The 11406-nt window shown below is 35.7% G+C and overlaps 1 protein-coding gene across 4 annotated transcripts; it reads left to right on the top strand.

Annotated features, from left to right (window-relative positions):
• Positions 1-1851: 1851 nt before the first annotated feature.
• On the top strand, positions 1852-11167 carry LOC306986453 (WAP four-disulfide core domain protein 2-like). 4 transcript variants are annotated; one of them, XM_079589704.1, is made up of 9 exons: positions 1852-2114; positions 2421-2510; positions 4742-4891; positions 5326-5469; positions 5952-6107; positions 7523-7672; positions 8621-8773; positions 8948-9097; positions 10927-11164. In XM_079589704.1, exons 2-9 carry the CDS (start codon positions 2429-2431, stop codon positions 10941-10943), a joined length of 1002 nt encoding a protein of 333 aa, XP_079445830.1. In that variant the 5' UTR covers positions 1852-2114; positions 2421-2428; the 3' UTR covers positions 10944-11164. The 4 variants fall into 4 exon arrangements, with proteins under 4 accessions (XP_079445830.1, XP_079445829.1, XP_079445831.1 ...); XM_079589703.1 differs by lacking the exon at positions 1852-2114 and having other exon boundaries at positions 2317-2510; positions 10927-11167; XM_079589705.1 differs by lacking the exons at positions 1852-2114; positions 5326-5469 and having other exon boundaries at positions 2317-2510.
• The last annotated feature ends 239 nt before the right edge of the window (positions 11168-11406 follow it).

The following is an 11406-nucleotide window of genomic DNA, read 5'->3' as shown; positions in this document are numbered from 1 at the left end:
AGTTTGTCATTTGTTTAATATTAAAGGATACCTTATGACGTATGATGAGTTTCTTTTGCACTTTAATTGTCCTGTGACTCCCAAGGAAATTTCTCGTATTTTCTGCAATCAATTTTGGAATAATTTCATAATTTCATGTTGTCATCGGTTGATATGCCCATAATCAACCCAATTTACTTTTTTTTTTTTTATCTACTTTTAAAAGAGGTTGTCACCAAATATTGCTCTACTGCAATTGGTCTAAATTTGTTAATGACTAAATTTGTGTAATGAAAAGTTTTTTTTTTTTTTTCTCATTACAAACAAAGTGAAATAAATTTATTTTTCAAGATAATGCACAAATTCTACCCTGTAAAACATTTCCCCTTGTAAGTTTAAGAAAGACATTGATGTAAGCTGACCTTTTTGTTCTTTGCACTTGGAAACAGAACCCCATATTTTCTGGTATTAGTCATGTGAAAAGGTTATGGTATGAGGTGTTTGTTTATTAAGGAAAAGGGTATTTTTTTTATATTTAAAGTATGATAGTGTGGAAAATTAGGCTTTTGTAATAAATTTGTTAATTTTATTAGTCAAATTTCACATTCATAAGTGTAAGTTTTCTAACAAAAAGCCCCTTTTCTCAGTTTTCCTTAAAGAATTTGAAAATTACTTTTCTACTATTAAATCTAGTACTCATAGAAAAGCTATTAAGACTGTTACTGTCTTCAAAATCTTTGAATGATACAAAGACACAAACACACTTTGCAGCTTTCTTATTTTTCAAACCCAATATTGTGTTTAGGTAGTGTTGAAAACAAAGGCTTATTTCCTCCAAATTTACATTTATGAATACTAAATTCAGCTAAAATAAGTAGCAGATTAGTTAAGTAATATTCCTTATAAGATTTGTCATAAGAAAAAAAAATTAAAGCACATTTGAAAGCTGGGCAAACAGAGATCTGACCAAAAACAAACTGAATGAGGACAACTCCAAAATAAATTATAAAATGTTACATCATGTAGACCACAAAATGTATCAAATATTAAATCTGTCCACAAGATAATAATTACATGGTAGGCTAATATTTATAAATTGGTTTGAAGGAAATTTCTTTGATTTTGTTTGTGATTCGATATTTATGAGGATGTTTCCAGATTTTATTCCGCAACAGACTATCAACACACAACCATTCCAAAATTATATAATAGCCGATCTGGAGAAATTATCCCTTTGAAACAAAGCCTGTACACACGATGATTGTTATTTTTAAGATAGGAAAAAGAGAAACAGATACGACCTATTTCCGTATCAGCAGGATCCAGCAAGTATGGAGATAGCAGAGGACAGGTATTTTTAAGAAGCATGTTTACACCAGAGGGAACAGCATCCAAAACCACAGCAAAATATTTAGGAGTGACTGGAATATTATATTTAGAAATAAATTCAGAGTAGGTCAACATAAGTCCTTCATGGTTATAGCCTGAGTTGGCTAACAAAACATATAATCTAGATTTATTCCGAATTTGCTAATTATTCCAGATAAAACACCTCTTACGACAGAACTGACTTATTGCTGTTAACATGACTGTTGCAAAATAAATGTAGCCTACACTTTATTTTTTTAAAGTTTTAAAAATATGCGTTGTGTGTGTGTGTGTGTGTGTGTATTATCTACTCAACTATCTTGGACACTGCATTAGGCTACCTAACAATTTTCTTACTACCGTATTCAACTTATTTAACGTTAAACAACATGATAATCGTGTGAAATATATCACGATTCAAGAACAAAACAAAACTATTTGAATTGCTTTAACTCGAACTCTCCTGCCATAGCTTTAAAATCACGATCATTTACTGGGTCACATGACCATAAATGATCCGGTGCATGAGGAAGTTTCCAGATTGTAGACATTCTCTGATTCTACAACAGACTATCAACATAATAATTAATCACAATAATCATTCCAAAATTATATAATAGCAGGTCTGGAGAACAATATGTTTATTCCTTTGAAACAAAGCCTGTACACGATGATTATTGTTTTTAATTTAGTATAAAGAGAAACGGATAGCCTACGACCTATTTCAGTATGCAGGATCCAACGAGTATGGAGATAGCAGAGGACAGGTATTTTTAAGTGGTCCTCACGATCATTTACTGGGTCACAGGACCATAAATGATCAAATTACTTCCATGGTGACCATCGCATATCCCCTTCGCGATAACGGCCTTGCCCTTGTGTAAAGGTCTTTCGCGAAGGGATCCAGTTGTTCACTTTCGTTTGGCACACCCCCACAAATCTCCAAATAATGGCGTCTTCCCGAACACAGATCCCGCCCCAAACTTACGCCATTGGTTGAGTGCTAAATTAAATAGCCTACTCTCTCGTCCTAAGACAATTCCGATTTTCCAGAGTTCATTGTGTGATCGCAGGTGAGAGGATGACAGCTCGAGTGTACTGCGCGGTGTTATTGTGTCTTTCTGGATGCTGGAGCTCAACAGAAGCTCTTGGACGAAACACAGGTGAGATCTTAACTTGCACATTACAGCCGGAAGAAATGCGTGAACGAGTGTAGCATTAGTGGCGTCCAGAGAAAGATTAACTTTGTACATCAGTTTAAATAATTAATATAAAGTTATATTGTCATATTACAACTCAACCATACGCTGTAGTTGGTAGGATTCTGGCTTGTGCGGGGGACAGAATTGAGAGTGCAATCAGGGGGAAATTGCTGTAGCCTATCTATGCAAGACGAGTAATGATTCGTGTAAGTTAAACCCACAATCTTCTGGCTGGATGTTGAAGTTTTATGTTTGAAAATGATACCGTTTTATCTACCGAGGAAGTTTGGTAGAGTTGTTGTTTGTGCACTTTCAACCATATATATTACTGGACAAATTGACACCGGTGGATGTAAATCCTTTTATTATAAAATGTTTATTTTCTTACCAGACAGAACCCAGGTGGTAAAAGGTTAATGATATCTGATACTCATTACATATCAGAAGTCCCTCAAGTGTGTGACCTCCCCAGTTCGCTTCACGCTGTAGCCTACACAAATGGTTGTGAGCAGAAACATTAACAATTACATTGTGAAATTTAGTGATGATGATACTGCTATTTTTAGCTTATTATATAAAGATCAAGACATCTCGTCTTGACACTCTGAAATGAACCAATATGTAGAGTGGTGTTATGCTGATGCCCACCACATAATTGTGAATGTGAAGAGAACTGAGATGATATTCAACCCAAAGTCAATTGGCGATCATAGCCCTGTACATATTCATAACCAAGCTGTAGAATGTGGTAAGACATGGTATACTCCATTGCTATGGTAATGACAGGACAGTTGAAATCCAGGCTTGGCTGTCTTCAAACGGCCATGCAGATCATGGGCAACCATTTTATTGTCACGCCTTGTTCGAAAAGTCTATGCTGAGGGAGGCATATAAGATTCTGTGTGATACAACGCACACCCTGATCTGTGAGTTTGCCAACGGGTAGGAGGTTAAGAATGCCATGTTGCAGATTAAACCGGTTTAAGAATGTGTTCGTTCCTTCTGCAATTAAGCTATATTAAATAGCACTACGTATTTTTATTTTTCCTCATTTATGGTATGAGGTTTTGTCATTTTACTATGTTTTATGTGATGCAGTGGCTGTTAGCCCAAGACAAATTTACAAATTACAGCAAAGTATATAATCTATCTATGTATAAATCAATCTGAATTTCACCCCCCCAAAAATGTATTGTTTTATCTAGGCCTATATAACAACTAGGCTATACAACGTAGGGAGCTATTAAAACTTATAAACCGCTTTAACGTTGCTCTAAAGAATGCACATCTTGATAAAGATCTTGATAAATTCTCATTTCTAGAATGATCATTTTGGTTAATTCCACTAATTTAAGCAGTCAGAAGAGTTAGAGCTCCCTCCCGCCTCACTGCTCACAATACAGCTAATTGCCATACACCGTCTTTGTATTCTAATTTAATTTGATTACATTTAAGAAATCTGATATAAGAGGACACGGATGACAATAAATGTAAAAATACTCTTAATCTCTGCCACGGTTTCATGGTTTTGATCTTCTCTCAATTCAGAGCACATTAGGGCTGCATAACGATTAATCGCAACTAATCGTTTGCAGAATAAAAGTTTTTGTTTAGATCATATTTGTGTGTGTGTACTGTGTATAATAATTATGTATATATAAATACACAAACATGCATGTATAATTTTAAGAAAATAATTATATTTATAAATTAAGTATTTATAATTATATATAATATAAATTATATTTAAATATAAAAACGTATATAACATGTAAATATTTTTTTAATTTATACATGCGTGTGTGTGTGTATTTATAAATACATCGTTATTTTACACAGTACACACACATATATGATGTAAACAAAAACTTTTATTCTGCAAACAATTAGTTTCGATTAATCGTTATGCAGCCCTAGAGCACATCCAGTATTTTATTATGACTCACTGGTGAATTTTGACTAGGTATGGCATATTAAAGCATGGCTAGGCATTAATTGTTCTAGGAACCTCAAAGCGTAATTATAATTTGTATATTTTGTGCTCCATAATGAAGGGCCCAAACATAAACTAAAGCCCATACTGTAAGTGACTTGCCTACTGTGCCCAGAATGAATTCATAAACCAAAAGCCCCAGTGAAAAGACTTGCAGCATTCAGTGATCTGGCTTCTCTGTCATGTGTCTGTATAACAGCAGACCCAGGAGTGTGTCCGAGCACAAGATATGAAGCAGGAGAGTGTGCCTGGATACGTTTCGTGTCGTGTGTCAATGACAGTGACTGTGTCAACAATGAGAAATGCTGCAGCAATGGATGTGGACTTCAGTGTATGGCTCCAGTTACAGGTAATGTATTATATGCTGTCAATAAAAAAAAGAGTAACTAATTAATGGCACATTTTCTGTAATTTAAGTGCAATGAATCACACCTAACATTCAAGTTCTTATATATTTTTATATTATATAAAAGTATTGTAGTAATTCACTTTTAATCTCCAAATTAATTTCGAAACAACAGACAGAGGCTGATATTTCACATATTTGTTTAATGGCATTTTTATCTTAATTTTAGCCATTAATTGTAGGCATTCATCATTACAGTAATTAAAAGCAATACCTTTTTCTATCAATATGTTTTATTATGCTTTAAAAAATATATAACTTTTGTTTTAAATTCACTTAAATTATATATTCACAAACTCATTGTAATGGCACATTTACCTCCCCTTCAATATCAGAGCTAATTCTTTTTTTTTCTCTGTCATGTGTCTTTATAACAGAAAAGCCAGGAGTGTGTCCAATCCCAAACTATCAAGAAGTAGTGTGTAACATGAAGTCGTGTGTCTATGACAGTGACTGTGCCGACAATAAGAAATGCTGCAGCACTAGATGTGATGGACGTGACTGTATGGCTCCAGTTACAGGTATTATATTATACTAATATTATAATATATGCGATCAATAAAAAGACTAATTGCACATTTTCTGTAATAAGTACAATGAATCACACCTAACATTAAAAGTTATTTTATATATGTTTATATTGTAGTAATTTCACATTTAAGCTCTAAATTAATTTAGAAATCATGACATAACAAATATTTGAAATATCAGATACTAAGGCATCTTTTTATGAAAGGCATCACTGATACCAATACTGCTCCTGATGTCTCTATGAAATTGTTTTTTTCTTCTCAATTTTAGCCATTAATTATAGGCATTCCTCATCACAGTATAATTAAAAAGATACATTTTTCTATCAATATATTATGTTTTATTAGGCTTTAAAAATATTACTTATAATTTAAGTGAACTAAAACAATCTTCACAAACTCATTGTGATGTCACACACAACCTGCCCTTCAATACATCAGAGCTAATTATTATTTTTTTGTTTGTATAACAGTGAAGCCAGGAGTGTGTCCAATCACAAACAATGGAACAATAATGTGTTTAGTGAAGGATGAAGAGTTGTGTGCCGGTGACAGTGAGTGTCCCAACCATCAGAAATGCTGCAGCACGATGTGTAATGGACTTGAATGTATGGCTCCAGTTACAGCAGGTATTATATATATTATGGGCAGGGAGTTTTAAGGGGGAATGCAAGAGAATTTTGGGCCCTTCGTTCAGACCTGCTTTTTTTATGTTTAATTAGAACATTTGTTACTTGAAATAATATAAATGTTCACATTTAAATTCAAGGTTTTAATATGTTTCTGTTTTAGTTAAATTATTTATATTATTGCTGTCAGTCGATCAGCTAATCTTTTTTTTTTTTTTTTTTTTTTTTTTTTTAAACACCACTTATTTTATATTGTAGTAATTTCATAGTTGCTCTCCAAATCGATGTAGAAACAACTTTAAAGATGGTATTTAAAAAAAAATTGTAATTGCATCTTTTTATGAATGAAGGCCAGGATCACTGATATTAATACGGGAACTGATGTCTCTTAAAGGACAAGTTCGGTATTTTACACTTAAAGCCCTGTTTACAGATCGTATCTGATGAAATAGAACGGTTAAGATTAAAATTTGGACACATGCTGCTGTCGTGAGAATTTTAGGTTTGTTTAGCTTTTGTGGACCTATTTTGCCAAACGTGTCACACCCGTGATTCTTCCGTTGAGAGCTTGAATAATAGACACTCCAGCGGCGGAGTAATACCGCACCTCACATAGCACATTCAATACAAGTCATGGAGTTGGACAAAAACTACGATAAAACCTGTTGGAATGCGTCTTTTTCAGCTTTTTTTTTTTTTTTTGCAACCGTGTCAGTGAACACCCCTGACCACTCGGTGAGTTTCACGTCTTTGTAAACGAAAGTTGAATGTGTTTTAGGAAGGAATCTTCCAGTGAACATAGACAACCATTGTGGGGGTGAGGGGGGAAAGCGATATAAACCTAAAATTCTCGCGACAGCAGCATCTGTCCAAAGTTTAATCTTAACCGTTCTATTTCATCAGATACGATCTGTAAACAGGGCTTTAAGTGTAAAATACCGAACTTGTCCTTTAAATTGATTTTAGTTTTTTAAGTTGTATTAAATGAGACATTCAACACTACAGTATAATTGAAAGCTATACATTTCAACATTTATTGTGCTTAACTTGTTTATTTTAAATTAACTTCATCTTCACAAACCCATTATAATTAACATTCACCTGTGGCATTCCTACCCGTCTAACAGGTCGAAAAATATACAGAAATTGAATAGTTATCAAACACTTTAGTCTTTACTACATAAATTATAAATATATTTCTCTCATTCACTACTTCCTTTCTATTATCCACATTTATTTTACTGCAATATTATTTTACATGTTTGTTTTGTTTATGTAAGAAAAAAAATCAATAACAAAATTGAATAAAATAAACCGGTCGTGATTTGGGCCCCGACTAGCGTCCTGGGCCCATATGCCTGACTTACTCTGCACCCCATAGAACATTTATATTCTGTCATGTGTCTGTAAAACAGTAAAGCCAGGAGTGTGTCCAAGAAGAAAATATGCAGCAGCAATGTGTGCCCGGATACGTTTCGTGCCGTGTGCCGATGACAGTGACTGTGCCAACAATGAGAAATGCTGCAGAAATGGATGTGGACTTCAGTGTATGGCTCCAGTTACAGGTATTTCTTTGTTTTAAGTTGTATTATGTTATATTAGGCTTTACAACGTATAATTTAAGTCAGTGGTTCCCAACCTTTTTTTGTCTGAGACCCCCTTTTTCCCAATAAAATATTTTAGGGCCCCCCTTCACATTTAATGATATTATCGCTCTTGTAAGCTTGCTGCAAGGATGACAAAATGTTGTTTTTAAACAAACGGTATGTTTACTATAACCAGATATGTTTATGCACAAATAATAGCCTATAATATAGAAAATACAATAACAAAAACCTCAGTAGTCCCTTTGTAATTTAAAAACGTAAGCCATCGATTATAGCCTATATAAATTGGCACTATTTGAAATGCAATAACAAAAATATTCACTGGTGTGTAGGTAAAAAAAAAAGAATATAGGCTATTACTAAATGACTGCTGTCTGGGACCTCAATACTTGAGGCTTTATTTTTGGCGCTATAGCGAGCGATAATAAACTTGCGTTTATTAACGGAATAATGCGTCTTTCGGAAGAACATTGTAGCCGGAACTACTTCTCTGTGTACGTCTATGACGAGTCACGCAGGTCCTGGGCTACTCCGCAGCGGCAGAGATCCGAACCAGTGTAAAATAGTCCCAATGTAAACGCTTATTATAGGAGTACCAGTGGTTCAGGACAAGACAAAAACACGGATTGGAAAATGGATTCATGATGAACTCGCTCATTATATAATTTTTGAACAGACGAAAGTTAAAGGACAAGTTCGGTATTTTACACTTAAAGCCCTGTTTTCAGATCGTTTCTCTTCACTTCAGAAAGCCTTTATTAACCCCCTGGAGCCATGTGGATTACTTTATGATGTATGAAAAAAAGTGGTATCGGTGCATCCCCAAGTCACATTTACCTGCTCTTCAATATATCAGGGCTCAACTTTTTTTTGTTTTGTTTTTTCTCTGTCGTGTCTGTTTAACAGCAAAGCCAGGAGTGTGTCCAATCACAAAATTTAAACTAGTAATGTGTCCCCTGAAGCATTTAATGTTGTGTGCCGATGACCGTGACTGTGCCGGCAAAAAGAAATGCTGCAGCACTAGATGTGGTGGACGTCAGTGTATGGCTCCAGTTAAAGGTATTATACTTTATATTATATTACTATATATTATGTTACAGGGGTGCTCTTAAGAGTTAAGGGGGGTATGCAAGAGAATCTTTGAGAATTTCATAGGTCCTTACAGCAACAACAGCATAAAACGTAAAGGCATTCAGTGATTTATTTTTTGCTTCTGTCATGTCTGCATAACAGCAAAGCCAGGAGTGTGTCCAATCAGAAAATCTAAACCAGGAATGTGTCCCCTCATGCATTTCATGTCATGTGTCGATGACCATGACTGTGCCAACAATGAGAAATGCTGCAGCAATGGATGTGGACTTGACTGTATGGCCCCAGTTTCAGGTTATATATTTTATTATTATTGTAGCACGGCTGTCATTCGGCCATAGCCTCGAGGCCGTGTGTACGGTGTGCATTTTAGGACTTCCTCAGTCATATGACAAATACGTCATGCCTCAGACCTAAAGGCTTCAGCTATTGACCGAAACGGCATCTTGCTTCAGGTCACAGGAAAAACAAAGTCTGGTCTCGTACAACTCGGCATCAGGCAAAACGGCCTTTATGGAAGCATACGTTTAAAATGTATGCCTGCCCTTAAAGGAACACTCCGACTTTTTGGGACTTTAGCCTATTCACCTTATCCCCCAGAGTTAGATAAGTCCATACATACCTTTTTCATCTCCGTGCGTGCTATAAGTCTGTTTGACGCACCCACCGCTAGCCTAGCTTAGCACAAAGACTGGATGTAAATGGTTGCAGCTAGCATACTAATCCAAATAAGTGACCAAAATAACGCAAACATTTTCCTATTTACATGTTGTGATTTGTATAGTCACAGAGTGAACAAAAAACAGTCACATGAGACACAGACATATTTTAACCGTATAAATACTGGGAACTATATTCTCTGAAGGCGAAGCACTGCTACTTGGGCGGAGTGATAACCGCAGCACCTGAGACGCGCCGTTGTTTCTTCTGTCAACAAAACCAGCGTGACATCTCAGGTGCTGCGGTTATCACTCCACCCAAGTAGCAGTGCTTCGCCTTCAGAGAATATAGTTCCCAGTATTTATACGGTTAAAATATGTCTGTCTCATGTGACTTTGTTTTTTGTTCACTCTGTGACTATACAAATCACAACATGTAAATAGGAAAATGTTTGCGTTATTTTGGTCACTTATTTGGATTAGTATGCTAGCTGCAACCATTTACATCCAGTCTTTGTGCTAAGCTAGGCTAGCGGTGGGTGCGTCAAACAGACTTATAGCACGCACGGAGATGAAAAAGGTATGTATGGACTTATCTAACTCTGGGGGATAAGGTGAATAGGCTAAAGTCCCAAAAAGTCGGAGTGTTCCTTTAATGTGACGTCACATGCACACTGTTCAGAAGTGGTGCAGGATAAATTCAGAAGAGCGAATTGTAAACTGTAGGCTAGCTGAATTGATTTTATTTGTATAAAACATGTCCCACTGAGATTTTGTAAATTTGTATTCGCTTGCTTTAGTTGCATGTTAAATTAGATGAGTAACACATTGCAACTATGTTTGCAAAATATGGTGAAGTTAAAGAATACTTATGAGATTTCGGTTTGTAGCTCCACTTCAACTGTGCGATAGTCACGAGGAGCGACCAAAAATTTCGGACATTCCAGAAATTCATCCGATGTCGGTCGGTAGAGGTACATTGTTTCCCCTGGTACACTTAACGAACACTGCACGACATACCTAAAAAAAGTCGCACGAGTCAGATTTCGGCTCAAAATCGGACGAATGTCGCACCGTGTATGTGCGACGTTTGATCTTAGATCATTTCTCAAATGTTTGTGATTCCAGAAAAAGTGTACGCCTGTCTTCCAGATGTGAAATAAATAAATTGCAAATGCAAATCGGTGGTGCTCTAATGTACGTTTTATTTTAAACTAAGCAAAGTTTTAAAAATAGCTGGAAAAACTAAAGTATTCGCAATACTCACAATAAAAACTAAATATTGTGTGTTAGTATTTTACTTTATCAAAACTCTTCACACTGTTCTCCTTGCAGTTAATTTCACATTCAAAAATGCACAAATATTTTACTGTTACTAGCCATTCATGCCTTGAGTTTTGTGCTGAACATCTGACGCTTAATGTCACTAAATGACCAGACTAAATCTGAATCTCTATCATGCAGCCTTGGTGCCCTACTGAAGGGGAATCCAGAGTGTGCCGAATACTGTTCCCATGATGGTCAGTGCCCTGCCGGACAGAAATGCTGCTCAACCACCTGTGGTCATGCATGCAGTGTTAATCATATTAGAGAAATTATGTAATGAGTCATGTTACCTTTGTCATGTATAAATTGTATTTTTTGCCTGTGAGATTCTCTGATATGAGGTCCTCCCGGCTGTGAATAAAGCATATTCAATGGCATCATTTGGAGTCTTTCTGATCACTGCTTTGATCTCTAGACACTAGAGATCTTACTTCTATTCTCAAGTGATAGTGTTTGGTGCAGCACTAGCATCGATTATGCAAAATCGACTTGTATTGTGTTTTTGACATGTGTTGGTAGTGTGTGAACAATCACTCTACAATGATAAAAATTCACCCACTCCTGTCATACTGCTCAGGCCCCGCCCCCTGCTGCTGACTGACAGTCCAGCATTACCAT

This window comes from Phoxinus phoxinus (genome assembly GCF_949152265.1).
Source record: "Phoxinus phoxinus genome assembly, chromosome: 18".
NCBI lineage: Eukaryota > Metazoa > Chordata > Actinopteri > Cypriniformes > Leuciscidae > Phoxinus > Phoxinus phoxinus.
The sequence above is the reverse complement of the archived record's forward strand: the minus strand, read 5'-3'. Positions and strand labels throughout refer to the sequence as shown.